This window comes from Electrophorus electricus, chromosome 15 (genome assembly GCF_013358815.1).
Source record: "Electrophorus electricus isolate fEleEle1 chromosome 15, fEleEle1.pri, whole genome shotgun sequence".
NCBI lineage: Eukaryota > Metazoa > Chordata > Actinopteri > Gymnotiformes > Gymnotidae > Electrophorus > Electrophorus electricus.
Window position 1 is genome coordinate 675,218 of NC_049549.1, and position 25,188 is coordinate 700,405.

General features: G+C 44.5%; 1 protein-coding gene across 1 annotated transcript; it reads left to right on the top strand.

Annotated features, from left to right (window-relative positions):
• Window positions 1-438: 438 nt before the first annotated feature.
• pds5b (PDS5 cohesin associated factor B) lies at window positions 439-24,618 on the top strand. Its single transcript, XM_035534191.1, is given in 35 exon segments — window positions 439-471; window positions 3,965-4,091; window positions 4,245-4,448; window positions 4,810-4,896; window positions 4,988-5,085; window positions 5,875-6,001; window positions 6,107-6,187; window positions 6,852-6,992; window positions 7,384-7,499; window positions 7,610-7,704; window positions 7,944-8,089; window positions 9,057-9,165; window positions 9,168-9,207; window positions 10,912-11,025; window positions 11,655-11,736; window positions 11,839-11,887; window positions 12,007-12,146; window positions 12,568-12,683; window positions 12,999-13,104; window positions 13,541-13,701; window positions 14,135-14,258; window positions 14,332-14,490; window positions 15,063-15,131; window positions 15,524-15,660; window positions 15,804-15,927; window positions 16,454-16,658; window positions 17,411-17,539; window positions 17,743-17,876; window positions 18,276-18,395; window positions 18,542-18,604; window positions 18,842-18,984; window positions 19,743-20,228; window positions 20,359-20,457; window positions 20,686-20,806; window positions 23,786-24,618. Coding segments are annotated over 34 exon segments (4,269 nt in total). The 5' UTR covers window positions 439-471; window positions 3,965-3,983; the 3' UTR covers window positions 23,822-24,618.
• Window positions 24,619-25,188: the final 570 nt, after the last annotated feature.

Consider the following 25,188-nt stretch of genomic DNA (forward strand, 5'->3'; position numbering starts at 1 on the left):
GTGTGTGTGTGTGTGTATATATAATATATATATATATATATATATATATATATATATATATATATATATATATATATATATGCGCAGCTGACTTGTCAAAAAGCATTTGCATCGTGTGTGTAACTATCTTCCCACCCAAATACAACAAATTAACAATGAACACTAGATGCATCACATTCGTGCAGATAATTATAAGGATATTTATTACTGCTGCGGCAGCTCTAGACGTAATGATGTTTACTGCTGCTGCTGCTGCTGCGCTTATCTTAAGACGCTATCCCGCCTGCGGCCTGTAGGGGTCGCTGCTGCCCCATGTCCCCCAAACCCGAGGCTCTCGCGACCCGCTGCTGCGCGTGAGGAGCGCTTCACGCGGCTGGATTGGCGCAGCCGGGGACGAATTGGCGCCATTTTGAAGCCGAGAGGAGGACCAGAGCGGCGGGGGAAGCGACTGGCTGCAGCTCGGCGAACAAGGTGCGTTTGTTTGTTTCCGTTAAAACAGGCACGCAAGGTGTCCGCTTTAATTCTGCTCGGTATAATTTTCTTCATCAAATCTATATAATATTTCGAGTCGGCTGAAGGTAATATTGTGAGCTAGCTGCGAGCTAGCTGGTAGCCAAGGTGATGCCTGTCCGAGCTGAGCACATCTCCGCCTCTCCTCATCTTTTATTATTATTGTTGTTGTTACTGCTTATTATTCAGATAAATACAGATAAATGCTTTTTTTTTTAGCTTTCTCCGTCCGCCGTTTAAATGATACGCCTTGATTCGGCGAGGTGTGTGTGGTGTTTTTGTTTGTGTAGCTAGCCTCGTACCACAGGCTAAGCTAGCTAGGCTAGCTAGTCCGCTCCCCTGACACCTCAGCAAAGCCTCCACACACGAGCGCCTCGCCCGCTCGCTTTATCCACATGTAAAGGTTGATCACACTTAACTTCGATTGCATTTGGCCGGTTAAGTCCTCGGCAGCTTTATGCGGACGACTGCACTGGGTACAGAAGCGCGTTGATGGGTGTCTTCTAGCTTGCTGGCTAGCTAGCGTAGCTGTCATGTTGCAGGGTAAAGCATCTGTCTGCATGCGGCTGCTTCTTGCTGTTGTATTTAGTCACTTACATGTCCAAGTTAGCTGAGTTGCAGTAATTTATACCTTTTTCTCCCCACAAAGCGTTTCTCAATAGACATGATCGGGGTAACTTGGTTCTTGCTTGAGAAAGTCAGGCGCTTAATGTCACTTGGTGGGCTCTTATTTCCCTAGACTAGGCAAACTTGTGAAATAAGACAGAAGTGTGGTTTGGCTATAAAACATTAGAGCAACATGCACTTTGCCAGTATAGCACTGGTTTTGATGTGGCCCAAACGCTGACCATACACACGGGACATTTGCCTTAAATCAAAGCTGTGAGTTATTTATGTGTGCAAACTGCAGATGTAGTTCTTGCCCGTATTGAACATGTAACATAATTTAATTACGTTTTTCTTTCTGTGTCATGTGCAGTGTTAAAGTGAACAAGTAAAAATGGTTCAAAATAATCTTAAAACTGGAGGTGCATGTAATTAATCAACGCTGTCCAGCAGTTTTCTGCCGAGACTTCGTTTAGCTGCTGTTTATGTAATACTGGATTAGATATTATGGATTGTGTGATCTGTAAAGATGACAAATAAACATCTTGTACATGTTTAAAATTACAATTTGATCGTTGTTACATGTCAGTGTAACATAGCATTAAGGAGTTTTTAATTGCAGATTATTATTTTAATCTTTTTATTTTTCATTTTTGTGCTTTACTGTATGAACTTTGTTTGTATTCCCAGAGAAATTGAAATTGGACAGGTTTACTTTGTGAAAGACTTTGTGAAATATATTAGTTTATCTTTTCTAAAGTGTTGTCTTGAATTTTTTATCACAGCATTGCAAAATGGCACAACTACATGGCACCAGGGTTTTAAGTTATGGTTAACCACTTCACTTGGGCCTAACAACTCATCATTGTGTACAGATCAGAGGACTTGTTGGTCCTAGTGGATTTCACACTGAATAATTCATCGGCTAGAGAATTGAATCGTTTTGTGTGTCTGTGTATGTACACACTGGCTGGAATAGATTTTGTTTGTAATGAATATGCAGTACCTGCAGCTGAAAGCTGTAGCATGTTTACCACTGGCTCAAACGTCGTGGTGGCAGATTGACAGAGTTAATACTGAGCAGTGAAGCAGCGCTAATCAATTATTAGTACTATTAGCTCTTCCTTACATAGTGATGAAGGACGCGCTGACAACTGAAACTGAAGATATAGTTTTATATGGCCACACAATACTGAAATAACAAATGTGTTAAACACCAAATGAAATGTTTTCTTCCTGACTGAGTGTGAAGTTGAGTTTGCTTAAAGTGTATGTGGTCTTATATTTCCATACTTCTCCCATACCACAGTCCTGGAATGTTTGCTTGTTTCCTTTACTCCAACTCCCCTAATTTGTAGTACTATAAAATGTAGCAAGAGGTGTGGATGATTTTTAGATTTAACCTAACAAGACATGACAGTCCAGCTTTACACACCTTAGCAGGGCCCAGAGGAGAATCATATCATTATGCACTGGATTTGGGTTACAGGCCTTTAGCCTGGCAGTTTGATCCGTAGCGGTTATTTTTCAGGTTCTGTCATAATATCAAAGAAGACCTGGTGCTGAACCTTTCGAGGTGTAGCAGCACTGTAGTTGAAAGCTTATATTTCAAAGTGCTATTCCTTGTGATCTGATTCTTGCTGTCACTGTTCTGTTGCCCATTAGGGTGATTTAAAAATGTTTTTCATAAGTTGAACTGGCAGTTCGGTTGTAGCAATTTGACATCTGAAACAGAGAAATTCACTCAAAATATATGTACTCTCCAAATATATAGATTACTTCATATCCAGATAACGAACACATCAGATATCGCACGTGTTCTGTAAATTCATGCAATATATTGTTTATAAATGATTAAACAGTAAGTCCTGTTGCTTATTGCATCAAGTTGTATACTTTTATCATTAAAAGGTATTTTCTCATATTTGATCTTTTTTTTCTCCTTTTATTTACAACTTTGTGCGCGTTTCCCATTAAGCATATAAGAAAATATAAATAGGAAATACTTTTCAACTATAGCTGCAAACAAAATATAGGCCTGATGCAGTTTTCTGTTGTCACACGATATATATCGTCACGTCACACGTCCCTAACACAAATTTGGAGAGGCTCTCCTGACCCCATACTCTCTTTTGAACATATATTTTAGTAATAACTGTGCATTACACCTACCATCTGGTACATTTTAGTAGAACCAATCATACCAACCTATTCTTAAAATACTGGGGGTTTTATTTATTCATTTTTTATTTTTACAGTAGGTTCAGTTGAGCACACCGTCTCATAATTCATATCATGCTAACCAAGTAAAAAAAGACAAGTAAAATATTAAAAGCAAGAGCAATATTAATGGTCATTCATACTTCAGAGCGAACTGCCCTGCTATGTGAAATACTCTATGGAGCTCTAAGTGGACTTTAAATATTGGAATTTTTCGACGTGTTTTGAAGAATGCCTTGTTTCCAATTTCAGTAGAAGTGAGTGGAATTTTAAGGGTGTGTGTGTGTGAGAGAGAGAGAGAAACAAAACAACCATAATTTCTCAGTGTCCATTCAAATGTAGGCTAATATTATTTTCCAGTATTTGTGTTGTGGGTTGGGCACAATTTGTTGTTGGTAATAGTTTTATTGTATTTTTGTTCAAACCATAAAAATTATTCTGAGGTGTTTTTTTTTTTTTTTTTGTTTTTTTTTTTTAAATAATGTTCAATTCCAGTTACATTTGGTAATGTTAAAACGTAATGGCCATATAATTTGAAACTGCATTGTGCAATTCACTAACATTAAGATCCACGTTAAGATCTTATGATTCAATGACTGCTGCTTCCACCCCCCCACCCCCTCCCCAGCGTGCACAAGTTGGAGAGCATGGCTCACTCCAAGAATCGAGCCACAGATGGCAAGATCACCTACCCGCCGGGGGTGAAGGAGATCTCTGACAAGATATCGAAGGAGGAGATGGTGCGGAGGCTCAAGGTACAGTCTGTGTCATCGGGGCACGGCTCACTATTCCAGTTGGGAATTCTTGGTGACCCCTTATTCTGCACACCTCTGACTCTCCCCTTTCCCATCAAATCAAGCATGGCGCTGAGGGTTTCATCTGTTTTCGGGGGGGGGGTTATTTTGTAGATGGTGGTGAAGACTTTTATGGACATGGACCAGGATTCGGAGGAGGAGAAAGAGCTCTACCTGAACCTGGCCCTGCACCTGGCCTCAGACTTCTTCCTGAAGCACCCAGACAAAGACGTCAGGCTCCTGGTGGCCTGCTGCCTGGCTGACATCTTCCGGATCTATGCTCCGGAGGCGCCCTACACATCCCCAGACAAGCTGAAGGTGAGTGGGGGGGGGGGGTTCTAATGTGGAAAGGCATCTGTACAGCTGCATCACGTAAAGTGTTGGGCCAGTTAGAGGCACAAACGAATGTACCTTTTACCCAGCATCTCTAGAAGAACTAAAGTATTTGTCTGTAGTGTTTTCTAGATGGGCACGCTCCTTCATGGTCTAAGAAAGCGCTTCATTTGAAATGATTTCAGAATAGTCTGAGCCCTATTGAGAGGTTGGCGGCAGGTGCTGATTGTTTTTGCAGTCTAAATTGGAGGGAATGTTTTTAGTATTGCTTTAGGATAAAAAAAAAAACCTCCATCAAGCCACAGGATTTGAAAATTTATCTAGTGCTTCTGTTCTCTCCCCCCAGGATATATTTATGTTTATAACTCGACAACTGAAAGGTTTGGAAGATACCAAAAGCGCCCAGTTCAATAGATATTTTTACTTGCTGGAGGTACGTGACATGATGTGCTGTTTGCCTGCATTAATCCATGTGCTGGATTCTTTAGTGCTCTCGTTATGTTTGTCCCCCTACTCTTCTTCAGAATATTGCTTGGGTCAAATCCTATAACATCTGTTTTGAATTGGAGGACAGCAATGAAATATTTACTCAGCTGTACAGAACCCTCTTCCAAGTGATCAAGTGAGTCTCTCTTTCTTTACATAAGTCTTTATTTTTTGGCATGAATTCCATGCACACCTTTTGCATGCACAGCACAACAGCTTTGCATCTAAAGCTCCCGTCATCTGCTCGTAATTTGGAAGGGCGCGGGCCATGGTTTATCGTGCGGCTGACGCCAGTGTGAAGCTGTGGTCTTTTTGTTGTGCCGTAACGAGCTGTCTACCTCCTGGCCGCTGCTGTTATTCCCCCCGGGGGCGTAGTCCGTTGCTGGACAGGTCCCAGTTGGTGGTGTGTTGTCACCACCATTGCTCATACAGCCGCAGCTGCCCTGGGCGTTGTCGCCGAGGCTGACACAGCACAGAGCTGGTGAGCTTGTGTGAAAATGAACACCCCCCCCCCCCTCCACAAAAAAAAAACAGCCCTCCATCTTCCACCCCCAGAACGCAGCTCCTGCAGAAATGGTTTGAGCTATTGACATGATGTGTTTAAATGATGTGCTGTTAGCGCCTTGTTTAGAGATGAAGTGAGTAGTGTAACATTCTGCGTACCGAGCAAGCATATTGTGTTATTGGTATTTATTTATTCATAGTAGGGTTTTTTTGGGGGCTTCCCCCCCTCCTTCTTTCTTCATTCATTTTTGGTATTAGAATTACAGTTTAAAATGTGTTTTTATTATTATTATAATTATTATTATTATAGTGTTATGTAAAGGGAAGTGAAAATGACTTGGTATTATTGCTGCAGGATGGTTCTGTTCTTTGTTGTCTTGTCGTTTGTGTATTGCATGGTTTTATTTGTCGGGCTCCACAGCAACGGGCACAATCAGAAGGTTCACATGCACATGGTGGACCTGATGAGCTCAATCGTCTGTGAGGGCGACTCTGTGTCTCAGGAGCTTCTGGACACCGTCCTGGTCAACCTAGTTCCAGCACACAAGGTACACACTGTGCAGACATGCCTTTGTCTGCCTTTCATCCATTACTGCGCACACAATAGCGCCTTTCCCTGCATGTGCTGAATCTGAACGTGGTTTTGTCTGCAGAATCTGAACAAACAGGCATATGACCTGGCCAAAGCCCTACTGAAGAGGACGGCGCAGGCCATCGAGCCTTACATCACAAACGTGAGTGAGTCTTGCAAGCTATACGCTGAATCGTCTTGAATCGTCTCTTTGTGCGTTCAGAGAACAGCCCTATGCGACAGTCGGCCTCTCCTCCCGCTTCTCGGCCTCGATGGCATCCATCGCCGAGCTGTCTCAGGAGCAGGTGGCTGTGACTGGGTGTTTCTCGCGTGGATAACGGCAGTACTCTGCCCGAGGAGGAGGCCTTGGTAGCCACAGGGCAGCAGCCTGTAGGGTGCGGAGGGCTCATTAGGCGCAATAAAGTCATTAGGCTGAGTTGGAGAGGAGTTTGGTGTGGGGTCGTTGGGCAGAATTGCAGATGAAGCTGGTGTAAGGTCGTTAGGCAGTGTTGATGACTGCCATCATGGAGAATGCTCTACTGCTCTCCATTACAGCTGTTTTGAGTTCCGTGAATACATTTCCTTTTTGGAATCAAAAGGAGTGGCATTGGATTGCTTGAGTCATTACCACGTTATGCCATTTCCATGCGGTCCCCTTGACTGAAGGGCCTGCACTCCAGAAGGCTCCTCCTTCTAAAGGAGCAGGTTATTTGTGCATAGGCACTGAATCTGGGGCCTGTAGGCACGGCAGGACTGATCCCAGACCAGCCTTTGCAGTTGCAGTCACCGACACAGGTGTGTGAAGCAGGGCTCCTGTTCTGTCCCAGTTCTTCAACCAGGTGCTGATGCTGGGGAAGACGTCGGTGAGCGACCTGTCGGAGCACGTCTTTGACCTGATCCTGGAGCTCTACAACATCGACAGCCACCTCCTCCTGTCTGTGCTGCCCCAGCTGGAGTTCAAACTCAAGGTACGGCACAGCTCCCCTTTAAACGTGTGGCGGTTTATTCCATGTGCTCCATGTGGCCTGCACATTTCCAGCTTTCTGTCTGATTAGTCATTTACTCTTGAGTCCTCAAAGATAAATGAATCCCCTTAGGTTCTTTTCAACGCCGGGATTTTTGGTGATAAATGGTATGTTCGTGAAGTGTCACCACTGTATGTGCGTTTTGTTGTGCGAAATTTCATTATGGGTGTGAAAATGGTCCGTTCTTTTGTCTTTATGCAGAGTACGATCAGCAGGAAGGCTGAATAGATAATCATTGAGTTTTGCTCAGTACAACTGAATAAATCCACAGTATATATTCATGGAAAATCACTGAGCTGTGTGTGCGCGCGCGTGTGTGTGCATGTTCACGCAGAGCAATGACAACGATGAACGCCTCCAGGTTGTGAAACTCTTGGCTAAGATGTTTGGGGCCAAGGACTCAGAGCTGGCGTCTCAGAATAAGCCTCTGTGGCAGTGCTACCTGGGGAGGTGGGGCCTCTCCGTAACTCCGCCCTTCTTCTTTACCTCTTCCTCTAACAAAACCTTTATCTGTTTGTGGTAAAGCACCGTATTGATGTCAAATGTTTGATCTTACTCAGGTTCAACGACATCCATGTTCCAATTCGCCTGGAGTGTGTGAAGTTTGCTAGTCACTGTCTGATGAACCATCCCGATCTGGCTAAGGACCTCACAGGTGTTCATGCCTCACAACTATATTTTCCTCACTAGTGTTCATGCCTCCTGTGTATACGTTCCTTACAGGTACACATTCTTCACAGGTGTACGTACATGCCTTAAACAAGCCAGGAATATTTCGCTCTGAAGAAATACATGAATTTCTTTAATTGCTTCGCCTTAGAATGGATAAAGGTTGGTTTATTTTATATCGTGGGTTTTTTTGGCTGTTGTGACATGGATGTTTCGTGCGCATAGAGTATCTTAAAGTGAGGTCCCACGACCCAGAGGAAGCCATCCGCCACGACGTCATAGTGTCCATCGTCACCGCCTCCAAGAAGGACCTCTCGCTCGTCAACGATCACTTGCTGAACTTTGTGAGGGAGAGGACACTCGACAAGCGGGTCAGCCCCACATACAATGCAGACATTTTCATTATTGGCTTCCATTTTTTTTAAGTAGTACTCTGCCTCATTTGATGGGTTAGCTGCAGGCAGGTGTGGGTGGAGGTGGGGGTGGGGGTGGGGGTGGGTTGGTGCTGTTTCCTCCACTCCCCTTATTTTCCCTGCACCTTTAGGATGAGGCTGTGCAGGAGCGCGTCCGCACCGTGCTTTCGTTCCAGACCTCCCCCATTCCCCCATATCTCATCTCCAAGATGCAAAGCAGAGGAGACCGGTGAAATAAATTGAACCGTTACTCGCGTATAGCTATTCTTCAGCCTTTCCAAAGTCCATTCAATGAGAAACCTAATTGATCCTCGCCCCATACACCTGCATGAGCGATGGTGCTGCAGACGCATTACAGTCTGCCACGTGTCGCCGAGCACAACAGAGGCTGGCTTTTATTAAAACACTGCCATTTCCCCTCAGACAGCTGCTTTGTCACACATTATCTTGGAGTTTGGAATTGTTTTTGCCTCACGTCATTCATTAGTTATGTTATTATTTGGCACTGGTGCTGAAATATCTTCCAGACATCCTTTTATTGCCTTGACACTGACATCATTTGCACTTTTATGAACCTTTACTAACAACAGGCTCCTTTCTGCAAAAGCAGAGAGCTGTGACCCGAATTGTTTAGTAGTGGAGGCTCGATTTAGCTCTGTCTCAGCGAAGCAGGGCAGTGTTGTTTTGAGCATGCGTCCGTGTTTGAGGTTGCTCGTGAATGTGTAGGTTTAGCAGGGTAATTTGAGTGTTGGCTTGTATCACTGTCGTCATATGGATGTGTGTGTGTGTGTGTGTGTGTGTGTGTGTGTGTGTGTGTGTGTCTGTCTGTGTGTCTGTCTGTGTGTCTGTCTGTGTGTCTGTCTGTGTGTCTGTCTGTGTGTGTGTGTGTGTGTGTGTGTGTGTGTGTGTGTTGTTTTTGTTGCAGTGGAGGGTGCGTAAGGAAGCTATGATGGGTCTGGCACAGATCTATAAGAAGTACTCTCTGCAGGCAGAGGCCGGCAAAGAAGCAGCCAAGCAAATCTCCTGGATCAAAGACAACTGCTGCATATCTACTACCAGAACAGCATAGACGACCGGTGAGCATTCCGGCACGAAGCGACGATGAGGCTTTTCACGGCTCGTTTGTAGTACTGTAATGCTGGACGTGTCAGAAGCCTGACTAATGGAATCGGCTCCAAAATGGGAAAAGCAACACGAGCTATTGTGGCTCATGTCCGCAGTCTCTTCAGTTTAATTTGGCGATATAACTCTAGGCAGCTCTGCTTTGCTGAGGGGCACTGTTAAAATTTGTGCAGGCCATTTGTGCGAGGGGGTGGGGGTGCAGGTGTCTGCACACATTTGTGAATTTGTATTCTTATCTGTGCTGGGCTGAGCGTCCCTGAGCTGTAATATTGCACTGTAATGCTGTGGTTTCTTGCGCTTCAGGCTCAGAAATGTCATAGCGCTAGTATATTTCCCATTATTAACCCTTCCCCAAGGAGCAGGTGACTACAGCAGTGCACACTGCAAGGGTGATTATTGATTCAGGCACTGGTTAGCTGAAGGAACAGGGGCATGCTGGGAAATCTGCAGCTTGTGTTGCGGACATCTATAAAGGAAATATCTTAGCCTGTTTTCAGCTCCTGTGTATTGATAAAGCAACTATTTATCCTCTTGTCATTGAGAACTCATCCTCCAAGACAGTATCCAGTACTGCATACTGGCCATTTGGATCATATTGGTACCTGCTGTTTGTTCAGCAGTGCAGCGCTTTGTTCTGTTGAATCATCCCAGAGTCTCAGAAATGTGAATAAATAAGGCCTACAGGGCATAGTAATTGTCATTGAAATATTCTACCTGTCATTTCTCCACCCCAGTCATATCTTTTTGCTTTTGTAATAATAACGATTTTCTCTGTGATGCACTGTAGCTCATATGTTTCTTGACATGCCATAAAGGCAATTTTACTACTTAGTTTTAAAACCTCAGCTCTGGAACCTGACCTGAAATAATTTTATTAAGAAAAATAGAAAAATCCATTATCGGTCATAGCTTTAACGTGGTTTAAGATTTCTGTTGAATTTACTTCTCGTTGAATCTGCATTGGCTTGTAATGTGCAGTATTTATCAAGGTTGCATACGATCCAGAGGTCATTGCATTAAAAAAAAGAGGGAAAGGAAAATGAATCTGTTTGGCTCGCGCCACCTCCCGGTTCCTTCCCACTTGGCTGACGGCCTGTAAGGAGCTCCCAGGGAGAGCCAGGGAGCCACACGCCACCCGCAGTCTGTGCGTCCCACTTCAGTGCTGTGCGTTTTAATGTTTGTGTTGCATATCGGGATGGGAACATCTGCTGGGCTGTGCAGGTTTCTGTTGGGCCAGTAATTTCGTTTCATTGAGCAGGCTGTGCACATGGTGCAGCAGGGCCTATCGGTTAGTTGAGTCTTCATCAAATTTTTTAAGCTCTCCTTATGTTTCTTCTGACTGCCTCATATGCAGTAAAAAAATAACTGCCGGTGAGTCTGGTGTATTAAGAGTCATCACTGTGGACGTTGTTGATGTGATGTGCAGTTACCGATCAAGAAAGTGAAAACCCGCACTCTGAAATCCTCAAAGTGGAAGCACCCATACAGCATTCCTGTGTACAGGTTTAAAACGGCAGAAATATACTTCTATGCCTCTTGTTGGACAGATGGCCACTTGCGTGTGGTCCCATTCCCCTCTTTTTCGTGATTGAAATTTGTGCTATCATGACATACGATAAGGATTTTTAAAACGGCTTAAACACCTGTGGTGCTTCCAGGTTGCTTGTGGAACGAATCTTTGCCCAGTACATGGTGCCTCACAACCTGGAGACCACAGAGCGGATGAAGTGTCTGTATTACCTATACGCTACGCTGGATTCCAACGCAGTGAAGTAAGTGCTTCAATATCCTTTTTCTATTAACTCGTCATGGCGTGTATGTTTAGGCCTCGTTTGTATGTAGTTATAGTTTTAAAAAAAAATGCTAATAATCGTAGATGGTTCATTTTCTTGTGTGAACTGTAACCTGCATTTGGAATAATTTTCACAACAGATTTAATGTTGGGTTTTTGGGGGTGGTTTTGTTTACTCATTACGTATCTGATGTTGGAGACTGTAGTCCTGCAGTTATGTTTTTCTGGGTGCTTTCCAGTCACAAGATTTCTTATATCTGCACCAGTTCAAAGCAAAAAAAAACTAATGTCTGATTTACCTGTGACATGGCTATGGAAAATGAATGATCCAATTTTAGAGTTTACCCTATTTTAAAACCACTGCACTCCACAGCTGATTGTGGTTTATGGTGTGCAGTGTTTTACATTTACAGTTTATATAAAAAATAAAGCAATCCAAATCCAGTTTATTATTATTAGTAGTAGTAGTAGTGGTGTATATAATGATATACTAATTCTACATAGCTGCACCTTTTACTGTACCGTTTTGTGGTGGCAAATCCGTTGTAGTGTGAGGTGATGCGATTGATATCTGATCTCCGATGACATGGATGTGATTTGTTTTCTCAGAGCCCTCAACGAGATGTGGAAGTGTCAGAACATGCTGCGACACCATGTCAAAGATCTCCTGGATCTGGTCAAGCAGCCGAAGGTAGGCTCTCTTGCCGCCGGCCCGTGGTACCTCCATGACCCCCCTCGTCATGTTTTGCGAGTTGCAAGTTTAAAGGCGTAACCCCGTTTTCCTTTCTTTCAGTCGGACTCCTACAGCAAGGCAGTGTTCTCGAAAGTCATGGTAATCACAAGTGAGTCTGGCATGATCCTTGAACTTCAGAACAGCTCACGCAAACGTCTCCTGTGGTGAAAGGGAAGGTAAATGAGCACTCGGCCAACGTCTGGGGTCTGCTGGCCTTTTTTTTTTCAGGGAACCTGCCAGATCCGGGAAAGGCGCAGGACTTTGTGAAGAAGCTGGCACAGGTCCTGGAGGAGGATGAGAAGATCCGTAAGCAGCTGGAGACATTGGTCAGCCCCTCCTGCTCCTGTAAGCAGGCTGAAGTGTGCGTGGTAAGAACCGCCACGGTCCTCCCACACCTCACCACTGTGTGTGTGTGTGTGTGTGTGTGTGTGTGTGTGTGTGTGTGTGTGTGTGTGTGTGTGTTGACTTGATCTTTCTTCTTGACAGATTTTGATTCCTGGTGTTGGAACATTTGTTAACACTTGACAGAACGATCATTTCTGTGCTATGTAAATGTAAAAAAAAAACCAACAAAATTTCTGTAACAAAAAATGTGTTTTTAAATGTAGTGATGTGTAGCTACATGGACACTGCATAGTTGAAACCCAGTCCTCTCCTTTTGTCCTGCTCTAGTCCTGTGGCCCACGACAGAAAATCTGAATCTGGTTTTCATTATGGCCTGTCCTGCAGAGCCATGTCTGAGCCTCTTTTTAAGTGTGTCTCCGTTTGTGGGCTTGTTGAATCCTACAGAAAGACATCACGAAGAAACTGGGCAGCCCTAAGCAGCCCAGCAACCCTTTCCTGGAGATGGTGAAGTTCTTACTGGAGAGGATCGCCCCTGTCCATATTGACACAGAGTCCATCAGGTGCAGCCCACGGCTATTTTTTCAAAATTGCTATTTTGAAAAGAAAGCAATTTTCACAATTTGAGATAAGAAGAAGACTATATAATGACACAATTCTTAACAGTTTTGTTAAAATTAAGTTGTTGGGTTTTTTTTAATTCCTCATATATTCTGTTAGATTCTTTTAAATTGCAGTGACTGTGTTGATTTAGAAAAATCGCAATTAGGTATTTTATCCATATCAATCAGCCCCAATTCACTGATGCTTCTCATGTCCCTAATCCGGGGTACATTCCCCGTCTGTAGCCTGACTCTCCCGTGTTCTCCTGTCCACAGTGCACTTATCAAACAGGTGAACAAGTCGATCGAAGGGACGGCCGATGACGAGGACGAGGGCGTCCCCACGGAGCAGGCCATCAGAGCCGGCCTGGAGCTCCTCAAGGTAATTATGGTCTCTTTTCAGCACTGACGTAACTCATGAAGTAACGCACATGAGTTTGAGAGATCGTTCACTCTCTTCTGCTCCTCCACATCCCAACGTGTTTCATCCACTCATTTTGCCCCAGAAACACAAACAAACAAAAACCCAACATTCATTATGTGGCAGTTATTTTTTAATAAACAAATGAGACACAGAATGATTAAGTTTTACTCGGCACATTCAGGAAACTTAATGCCCCGTTTGACTGGATTACTAATTTGTGTACCAAGCTGTCAGCAACAGCAAAAAAAGCCCAAAATCAATAAGTTGTAGACAGGTCATCATTCTAATTCTGGCACCACTGAGGCAAGGGGATATGGGCCCTTCCTCCCCGTCTCAAGAGGTGGCAAGTATTTGCAGAGCGCGCAGTAGCGACGGGTTGTGTGGTGTCCCGCAGGTCCTGTCCTTCACCCACCCCGTGTCCTTCCACTCGGCCGAGACGTTCGAGTCCCTGCTGGGCTGCCTCAAGATGGACGACGAGAAGGTGGCAGAGGCAGCTCTGCAGATCTTCAAGAACACTGGCAGCAAGCTGGAGGAGAGCTTCCCGCACATCAAATCGTGAGTGCCCATGCTGCCCAGGCTCATGGGTGTTGTAAGCCAGCGGTTCCTCTGCCCTGGTTCAGCGGTTCCTTTGCCCTGCGATCTTTCCCTGCTCTAACTCTCTCACATCGAACCGCATGAAGGGTGGCTTAGTTAGCCATTGAGTTGAGCTGGGTGTACTGGCAGGGAGATTTAGTTTTTTTGTTTTATTTTTGTTTTTTCTTCTAGCTAAAATGTGAAAAAGTGGGCTTGTCCAGGACCAGCACTGAGAAACCCTGGTTTACCAAGAGCCTGACAATATCATCCTTCAGTTTAAGATAACACAACACAAAAGACACAACAAAGGAACAAAGTTTTAAGTCCGTTGCCCGTTTCCATAGGTTCTGTATAGTTCACGTGTTTGACCTTCTTTGACTATCTCCACACCATTCCTTGTGTCTGCCCCCTCTAGTGTCCTGCTGCCGGTACTCCAGCACAAGGCCAAAAAGGGGCCCCCCCGCCAGGCCAAGTTCGCCATCCGCTGCATTCACGCCATGTTCTCCAACAGGGACACCCACTTTGCCCAGATCTTTGAGGTGAGTGCTGAATATGCCAGTGAGGAGCAGCAGCTGTCCATGGCCCCAACTGACTGTGTCTCGTTGGTTTTAGCCTCTGCACAAAAGCCTGGACACAGAGAACATGGAGCAGCTGATAACCCCTCTGACCACCCTGGGCCACCTGGCCATGCTGGCCCCGGAGCAGTTCGCTGGACCCCTCAAATCCCTGGTGGCCAACTTCATTGTCAAAGACCTGCTGATGAACGACAGGGTGAGAATGAGTAGAACTTAGCACTGCAACCTCTGAAGAGCTGGCAGGGGAGGAGTTATAAGGGCTTTCACAAATTATTTTAAAGAGTCGTGGAACGGTGGAAGTAACCCAAGCATATTGTAAAAGGAGATGGCACTGATGTCATGAATGTTTTTCTGATCTAATTTTTGAGACAGTAGCTCATTTGACTTCATTATGTGTTGGTCTGTCATTTTATAGCCAATTTATTTGGTTAGAAATAATTTGTAGATTCTCGCTTCCAGATTACAAACCACTGTATGTCTCTCTTGAACATATATCATAGTGTCCTGGTAAGGCGACCACATAGTTATTTACCTTTATAAAGAAGTCATTTGCTATATTTTCTATGGACCGGTGTGTATACAGCCGACAAAGATCTTACGTTGCAGAGCAACGGTTTCCATGGTAATGAGAAATTGGATTAATGGATGGATGGTATATCCTAATAAGTGCACATTGGGGGAGGAACAGAGTTCTGTAGCACATACTCTGATCCCAAATCCCATCTGACACACAGGGCTGATTTTTCTTTTCTCATTTGTCTCTCCAAGATTCCTGGCAAGAAAACCACCAAGCTCTGGGTTCCAGACGATGAGGTTTCCCCTGAAACGCTGGCTAAGGTGAGCCTCAGTCACCCTACACAGAGTGCTTGCTAAGAGCACATGCAGCCCAAACACCCGAGCTGCTGTTCGTGGATTTTGCCTGTGAAGTGTGTAGTAGAGTGATTGCCTTTGATGGATTGATTGTCTAGCGCAGTTTTTGACTCTAGGCCAGATCCCCCTCCTTGGTGCCGCTGATTAATGGTCCTTTTTTTCCTCCAAGTGAATATAAATGCGTGCACACACCCCATATAAACACACACACAGACTGTGTGTGTGTGTGTGTGTGTGTGTGTGTGTGTGTGTGTGTGTGTGTGTGTATATATATATATATGTATGTATATATAGCGTGTGTGTATGTGTGTAAGAAAACATTACACACTGACTGAGTAGTTCTCTGCTGTGGGTTTTAGATCCAGGGTATTAAGCTGATGGTGCGGTGGCTGCTCGGGGTAAAAAATAACCAGAGTAAGTCGGGTAACTCCACGCTGAGGATGCTTACTGCCATACTGAACAGTGATGGAGACCTAACGGAGCAGGGCAGGCTGGGGTGAGTGCTGCCATCACTGCGATCCCCGCTACTGAGCAAACCCGTCCTTGTACTGCAGTGGTGTGGGTGGGTGTGAGAGATATAAAACATACATGCATAGCAGATTTGATCCTGGTTTTATTGGTGTGTGTGTGCGCGCACAGGAAGCCAGACATGTCGCGGCTGCGCTTGGCGGCGGGTTGTGCGGTGTTGCGTCTGGCTCAGGAACCCTGCTACCATGAGATCATCACCCTGGAACAGTACCAGCTCTGTGCTCTTGTCATCAACGTACAACTTCCCCTGCACCCCCCCACCCCCACACACGCATACCCCGTCTCGCAGGACAATATCCGACACCATCACCTTCCTGTGACACATAATGGGGCATATAACAGCCCGTATCACTGTCACTATATGGAGGCTTTTTTTAGCTTGCTCCAGGCTACATGCTTACAGACATTATTATTGTTCTTATTATTCACATTTATACAGTGCCCTTCGTAAACCTAACAACACTTCACAGACGGACTTTCATTTGAGGAGACGCCTGCAAATTGTATGACTAGCATATTCCAGCAATGCCAATACTTCTCAAACGTGATCCGCAACTCTGTTAAACAGTTGTTTGCAGTAATTCTGATTTGTCAGTCCATATATTTTAATATCCTTTAATACTAAGAGCATCCTTTATTAAGCATTAATCTTTCATTCATTAATTCCCTCACTCACTCATTACTTTATGATAATTCTAGCTGTTCAATGTAACGATGTCTGGCCTCTTATGAGTTAGTCACGCAGTCTCCTCTCTCCCCAGGACGAGTGCTACCAGGTGCGGCAGGCATTTGCACAGAAGTTGCACAAGGGCCTGTGTCGCCTGCGGTTGCCGCTGGAGTACCTGGCGGTGTTCGCGCTGTGTGCCAAAGACCCGGTGAAGGAGCGGCGAGCACACGCCCGCCAGTGCCTGGTCAAGAACATCAACCTGCGGCGAGAGTACCTCAAACAGCATGCTGCCGTCAGCGGTGAGGGCATGTACTCATTCTTCTTCCCTCCGTTCTACCACTGCAGGGCAGCCTCTTGTGCGCACCTGAACTTGGCCCTCCAAGTGGCAGGAAATGCATGGTGTACTGCGCGGGGCGCTCTGACACCAGGCGTTGGGGCTTTGCCGTAGTGTCGCAGGTTCACTGCAGTAGGCCTGTATAAACATGGATGTGCACCCAGCACTCAGTGTTTCAGGGTAATGGGGAGTATTATAATAATAATAATAATAATAATAATAATAATAATAATAATAATAATATGCTGGGAGCAACTTCACCAGTAGCTGGTATTCAAGTTAGTGTTCTGTCGCAGTTTTGTTGATTCACAGCAGTTACGTTTAGCAAGTGTAAATGATGATCAGTAAATGAACAATATGTGGAAATAATAACTGCAGCAAAAATATTTAGTACATATGTGAATCCCTGTTTATGTAAGTGAGAAATGACTTTGCTATGTCTTTCCTGTCAAATTGGATCAGAAGACTGTTTAGGCCACTGTCCTGCTATGGTTGCCATTAATTCACACCATTAATTTTTCTGAGCTAATTTGATTTGGACTAATTGGATTGTGATTATCTGATGCAGCACAAGCCTCTTGTAATGCACTCCACGTGTCATTTATCTCATCCTCGTGGCGAATCCCTGCGCTTCTCGGACACGTGAGCTGGCAAAACTCCTGAGTGATCCGTCATTCATGACAAAACCGAATAACACTAACATCTGTGTGCATGCAGAGAAGCTGATCTCCCTGCTTCCAGAGTATGTGGTACCGTACGCCATCCACCTGCTGGCACATGACCCAGACTATGTCAAAGTACAAGACATAGAGCAGCTCAAAGACATCAAAGAGTGAGTCTCCACATGTGTGCGGGAGCCGTGCTTTGGGGGGGCGGGGGTATTGGGTGCTTTGTAATGTGCTGCTCTGTAAATCAAGCCAAGCAGAATCATCTGCCTGCCTCTCTTTTCCTTTGGCAGTGTGCCTGCGAGAGCTCTGCCTTTATCAGTGAAAAATGATGTTCTCTCTTTCTTTCTCACTCTATTTTTCTGCACTCCATTCGTCACACAGGGCTTCTGTGGTTTATTTTGGAGATCTTAATGGCCAAAAACGAGAACAACAGTCATGCGTTTATTAGGAAAATGGTAGAGAACATCAAACAGACCAAAGACGGCCAATCTCCTGACGATGCCAAGATAAATGAGGTATGATGAAGCTGTTCTGAAGGTATTTTCCCCCCCCCCCCCTTGTCAAGAGTCGGTATATGTGCTCCGGTTCATATACTAGCATACAGTAAAGCATGCTAATGATTCTACATTCTACAAGACCACAGTGCCATATAAGGGCCAGTGTTTACAGTGCTACACAGTACAGGTAATTAGGAAGGTGCCAGAGATCATCTCACCCTTAGGAAGACTTTAGATGAACTATCAGCTTCAGTCCTTCTCCGGGCATGCCGTGTTTTGTTTCAGGATGTACTGTGTGTGAGTGTGTGAGTGTGTGTGAGTGTTAGTGTGTGTGTGTGTGTGTGTGTGTGTGTGTGTGTGTTTGGTCTGTCCTTCCCTCGCTACCATAGCTTTGTTCTCTAACTTCTTTCCCGTTAGAAACTCTACACGGTGTGCGACGTAGCCATGAATATCGTCATCTCCAAGAGCACCACATACAGTCTGGAGTCGCCAAAAGACCCTGTGCTGCCTGCACGCTACTTCACCCAGCCTGACAAGGTAGGAGAGCCAAACACCTTTTGGGATAGACCTCCTGGAACGATACTGAATATGATGACCGAATCTCAGGAAATTGCTCTCCAAGATAATGGCTTGTCTGCCTTCAGTGCCTGTCCTCTAAATCCTTCTCTGGGGTTATATTACAGAATTTCAGCAACACAAAAAATTACCTTCCTCCTGAGATGAAGTCATTTTTCACCCCTGGCAAGGTACGTCCCTGGCTATTGTTTTGTATCTTTTAGAGTTTATGTTGAGTTTCTGCATCATTTACGCATTTAGCTGACGCTTTTACCCAAAGGTGACTTAAAATTTTGACATCTTGAGCAATTAGGGGTTAAGGGCCTTACTTAGGGGCCCAACAGTGGCCACTTGGCGGAAGTAGGGCTTGAACTGTCAACCTTCTGATTACTAATCAAGTACCTTAACCACTGGCATCTCTTCCCCAGCCCAAAGCAGCAAATGTGCTTGGGGCGGTGAACAAACCCTTATCAGCCACAGGCAAGCTGCAGACCAAGTTGTCCCGCATGGAGACCATCAGCAACGCCAGCAGTAACTCCAACCCCAGCTCCCCTGGCCGCAGCAAAGGAAGGTGTGTGGGTACTACTATCTAATAGTAGTAGATGATGTGGTAACAAATATTTATATATGCACTGAGTCCAATTTTATTTGTCCCATCAGGTCTACTGTAATGTGTTATCGTATCGATGGAAGGTAGTATCTAACCTCACTGCATGTTAAATATTAGATACGAGTCTGGATATTTTAAAATTAGTGTTATCCTCTAAAACTTCAAATGTTAGTATGCCAGATGGAGGTAGTAGTTTCAAAAAGGGGAAAAAACAAAACAAAACAACCCATTAAAAAATCTGTCACAGTAAAGTTTAAATCATCCGTTTGAAGGAGGCTGAGGCAGTCTGGTGTTGCTGTCTTCTATAAAACTAGACACCATTTTCCCTGTAATCACCGTGAATAGGTGTCATTCGCATACACCTGAATACACGCTGGTAATGGCATTTGCATCACAAGAATGTAATGATTACAGCTCCACTGGCAGGAAATTTGACTTTGACTACAGGGGCTGGTCTCCAGTAGCCTGGCTTTTCTCAGCATTCTGCTAGTGGTATGCAGAGGCGGGTGTCTGCTTTATGCTCATCACTCCACTGCATTTTACTGGCTTCATTATCCACTCTAGTATAGTTGTGTAGGTTGGAGAGGGAGTGATGCCTCAGATCTTGGGAAGATCTTATTGGATTATGGCACGTCCCTGAAGCAGAAGACTAAGAGCTTGAAAGACGATGCATTTCATTTTCGCTGGCTTGATCTCGTTACCCACTTGTGCCCTCTCAGACTTGACGTAGCCGAAGTGGACCACAGTGAGAATGAGGACATCTCTATGAAGAGCCCGTCTGAGGGAGACAAGCCCAGCAGGGGGCGCAAGCGAGGCGGCGCCTCCAGCCAGGAGGACAAGACGCAGGAGTCGAAGCCCAAGCGTGGCCGCAAGAGGGCGGCCAACAGCAGTGTGGACAACACGGAGGAGCCCTGGGGCGGTGAGGACAGCAGTGTGGCGGAGACGGCCACCGAGACGGAGGATGAGCAGAACAGCCCACCCAAGCGGGGACGGCGGGGACGGCCACCCAAGTCGGCCACCGTCGCCGCTGCCAGGGACGACACCCCCGGCAAGGGGAGGAGAGGGCGCAGGAAGGTGGCTCCGCCCCCAGAAGAGGAGCACGACGAAGAGCAGGAGGGCGAAGAGGAAGAGGAGGATGAAGGGGAAGCAGGCAGTGAAAATATGGAAGTAAAACCTAAAGGCAGGGGCAGAGGCCGCAGGCCCAGGTCAGTCACGTGACCAATGCCGGCCGTTTGAGAGCGCTCCTAACTGAGCGTGCTCGTGATGGAAACAAAAATATTGCATGTTTTTGCCAGACTAAACGTAGAAACTGATGGTGTGCATCATTCCTTTCAGAGCGGCACCGTTGGAGGCCACCAGCGATTCAGTCGAATCCACCCCGCAGAAAAGAAGGGGGCGACCTCCGAAGTCTCAGACGGCAGCTAAAAAATCAGGGTAGGCAGCACGCTTCTGTCTCGAGGCCTTAACGAGCGCTACATCTGAGTTCATCCGCCGACACAGACGGTCCGCACTCACTCCCTGATGGGTTTTCAGTGCCATCAGTACGTGGATGTTGAACTGCGCCTGCATTCACTGAGGTTTCAACTGAAGGCTTGCTCTAGTTGAGGGGCACGACGAGGGCTTGGTAGCACTTGTACTGACCCGTTTGCTTCTATGCTACAGTGGCGGGCGGCCCAGGGCAGCAGCCGCCAGCCAGGAGGAGGAGAGCGAGGAGGAGATGGAGACATCCCAGCAGAGCGAGGAGGAGGTAGAAGAGGAGCAGTCACAGGACTCCTCACCTAAAGTAAGTCCTGTGTTTCGGGGGGTGTATATCTTTTTAAATTAGGGGTCTGGGAAGTCCCAGTTTAGGCAGGACGACTTCAGGGCTAGTTAGGATGGTATGCTAGGTTGTGTGTGTTAGTGTGGTAGGTATGTATGTCTGTATGTACGTATGTTTATCTCTCGAGTATACACTGTTTGTGGGGGGGGGTTTTGGGGGGGGGGGTTGCAGTGTATACAAAATTGTGGATTTTAATGTAAAACAAGTAGAAAAACGTGTTTAATAGGCAGAGGGGTAAAATGCCCTGTCGTATAACTCTGTCATATAACTCAGTTTCACTAATTAATTCTACCAGCTGGCTTGAGCTAATTAGTAAAGCCACATGGCTGGAACAAAATCCTGGGAGTTTTTCAGCTGCACTATATGGCCAAAAGTATGTGGACAGCTCACCATCACACCTGTACGAGCTTGTTGGACATTCCACTCCAAAGCCATGGGCATTAATATAAAGTGGCTCCCACCTGCTGTTACCCTTTACTAGGACTCTAAAGGTCCTTGGCCAAACGCGAACAACTCTGGACCATTTATCCCTCCTCCAGCACCAAGCTCTGCTGGAACTATCTTTTATGGGAGAGAGCGTTCTCCTAGCATCCTCCAAACCCAGATTAGTACCCCTCAGCCTGCCAGCTAGTGAAGTATCACTCCACATAACATTGCTACTGCTCCGGAGTCTGTGACGTTGTGCGTGGTGATCTCAGGCTTGCATGCAGCTGCTTGGCCATGGAAGCTCATTTCATAAAGCTCCTGCTGCACAGTCTTTGTGCCAGTGTTGCTTCCAGAAGCAGTTTGGAACTGTGTCTTGAGTGAAGTATCCCAAGGTGGGTAGTAACGCGCTACATTTACTCAGTTACATTTACTTATGTAACTTTTGGAACAAATTGCACTTGTAAGAATTGCTTTAAAAGAGAGTACTCTTATACTCTTACCCGAGTACATTTGCGAGGTCAAATTTACTTTTATTCTGTTATGTTTGTCAATTTTCCGTTGGTTACATTTTAAAATAACTTGAAACCTGTCAAGTGTGGGAGGGTTGGTAAAATTCTTTAAAGATGATCACTGAAAGCTACCAAGTTGATTCAGTAAGTTAGACAACTGAACAGTAGTAGACACAGTGAACAGCAAATAGGCACATTTTCCTGTGTGGGGCTCAAATTATTACATTTATGAAAAGTATCTTGCAATATATACTTTTCCTTAAGGCTCACATATCTGTTTAAAATCGGCGCTTGCATAATTTGCATTATTAATATGAAAGTAAAGCAGTCCGATATCAGTGATTATCTAAGACAGAATGGCTCACTAGATACGCAGGTATAAACTACAAACAGCAGGTAAATAAGTGCAGCAATTGAACTGACTTCATGGCGTGTGGCAATGCCTTCCCCATTCTGAGCCATATTTTCTAGATTATAAAGGTTTCAATGTTATAACATTTAAGGCTTGTTATTGATTTTATATATCGATATTTCTTTCGACAACATACAGGGGCAGCTGTTAGCTAGACAATGTAGGATAGCTTGCACACTAGCTGGTCTGACTGGTCACCTAATTGCAAGGTAAACATAACGAAAAGTAAAATATCTAGAATGTGACCTTCTGCAAGAGCTAGGAATATTCCCAGAAACTAATAATCACAATCACCAAATCTAATGTGATGCTTGCTACTTATGTTATATGCACAATATTTCGCTGATATTAGAAACCAACACATGAACTGGTTATGTATTTTTGCGTGCCAAGTCCAAATATATTTTCAGAATTTCCGTATCAACCATAGTTTGTTTTTTTTTTTTCCTCTCCATTATGTTTACTTCTACATGTATGGTATTTAGCAGATGGGATCTACCAAAGTGCTTTTGTCTGTCTACTTGGATAGGACAAATAGTTTACAACCAATTATACTTGCATACCATTATGTATAGCAGGCCTGTGGAAAATCGCTACCAAGGAAGGTGGAGCCCCTTAGTGTTGGCAGGCTATTACTAGACACTGAGGCCAAATATTAGTGTAATTCCTACATATGTACAAGACTTTATATTTTATTTATGAATAAGTACTATATATACTTATTGTAAAATTCACTTAAAAACCACGCCAGAGAGACATCTTTAAAACAGATTTGATTTCAGAGTAAAAAAGCTATGAGGGACGGACACACACACACACACACACACACACACACACATACATATATATATATATATATGAGAGAGAGAGATGTGCTGTTACTTTATTGGAGCTCATTTTTCTCACTACTTGAACAGTTTTTAACAGATACTTTCTTACTTGAGTGATTATTTAAATGACTACTTATTACTTCTACTTGAGTATTTATTTTAAAGTAATGCTTCTTTTACTTGAGTACAGTTTTTGGCAACTCTAGCCACCTCTGGAGGTATAGGGGAATATAACGGCCTTCAGCACGCAGTGGCCCCGTTCTGTGTTCTCTGCCGCTTCATGGCAGAGCAGTTGTTGCTCCTCGATGCTTCCATTTCGTAGTAATGGCACTTCCAGTGGACCGGGACAGATTTAGCAAGGCAGACATTACATGAACTGGTTAAGAAGGCATCCTATGACAGTGCCACGTTTAGTTTCCTGAGCTATTCAATATAACGCCTTCTATTGCCGTTATATGTCTATGGCAGTTGCATGGCTATGTGCTTTGTTATAAATATGCTAGCAATAGGTGTGGCTAAAATATTTGAATTCAGTAATTATGGGGGTCTGCATACTTTTTGTCTGTAGATTATCTACCAACAATGTTAATAGATACATATATGTCAACATTTCTACTTCTGCTAATTAAAAAAAAAAGTCTGACGTGATAGTAGGAAGCCTACAGTTATGGTCAAAGTCTTAAAATAAACCCAGCAGACTATGTCATCGGCATTGCCGAGAATAGCCCCCTGATTTGGAGTGCTAATTGCCTCGCATGTTGTACAGGTGCGACGGAAGGCCGGAAGGCGAGATCGGAGATGAGGGAGATGACGCACTCGAGCGAGCAGGATTCGTGACAGCTGAGCGTAGGAAAGCCCTGGAAGACAAAGGAGGGACTTTTTTTTTTTTTTGGGAGACATTTGGGACTTTATAGAGCCCTGCATTTGCTTCAGCTGTATTTTGCTGTCTTTTCCGCTGTATGCTTTAGCCACGCCTACACACCATGACTCGTGGTTTGTTTTGCATCGTTGCGTGTGCTGACCATGTGAAAGATCTTAACCTACACAAAAAATGTAAATAGTGTTTGTTCTGTCATCCCTCCCCCCCACCCACACCCAACTTTAGGGAGACGACTGTATAGCTTTTACCCTTCTGGCTTTAAAGATATTGCACCAGCTGAACTGTCCAAGTATTAAAGAAAATGAAATTCTGAAAAGCATCTTTTAGCAGTACTGTATATGTCCAGTGTGTTTTCTGTGTCATTCTGTACTGTGCAACATAAATAACTTGTTTTGTAGTTCCATTTTTTATTCGTTTGTCTTTTTTTCTTTCCCTTTTTTAACGCCCTCTCATTTGTGTATCACTTGTGTGCATATTGTTGTGGATGTGCAAATGTGCCTAGGTGGGGGGAAGGAAGCACTGGTCAAATGATGAAACCACCTATTTGTTATCTTTCCCTGCTCAGTATTGATCTTATCAGTGTTTGGAAGAACAGAGGAAGTCTAGTACAGAGCATCCATTTTAATATTGGCTGTGTATTGCAAAACAGTTGCAGATTAAAATTCCCCAAACCACTTTTTCAGTCTGCTGAACCAATAAAATATTCTGTTTTAATAATATGCCTGTTTACTGATCAAATATGGGTTACCATTTAAGGATTCATTTTGATGTTTTCTTTGGAGCTATTTATGGTGTTACTGAGTTCTGTTAATTAATTTTCACCCCTTTTGAAAATGATTTAATCCAGTCTCCCATCTGTAGCACAAACTGACTAACCAAAGGCCCAGACTACGCCGCATTATTTACTACATAAAACAAATGTACGAATGAATATGAAGCAAAGGGCTTGGTCACTTTGAACACTCGACAGTATTGGTACGTCACATTGGGGGTGTGCTGTTTGGTGTTGTAGGCTACAGTTTATGATGATGATGGACATCTAATCACGGATTTGTGCATCTAGGAAAAAAGGCTTTACTCACCCCACGAATTCCACTGAGACTTCATGTCAGCACAGCCGCGTTTAAGCGTTAAAAACATTTGAGTTTCACACTTTTCTAAAAAAAAAAATGTATGGACGTCTAATATTTTGTTCACAGCTATATTTACAGCTATCAGTGCATAGATTGATAGTAAAGAGCACCGGCAGTGCAGTGCACAAGGATGGCTCACGAGCTCGTGGGACTGTT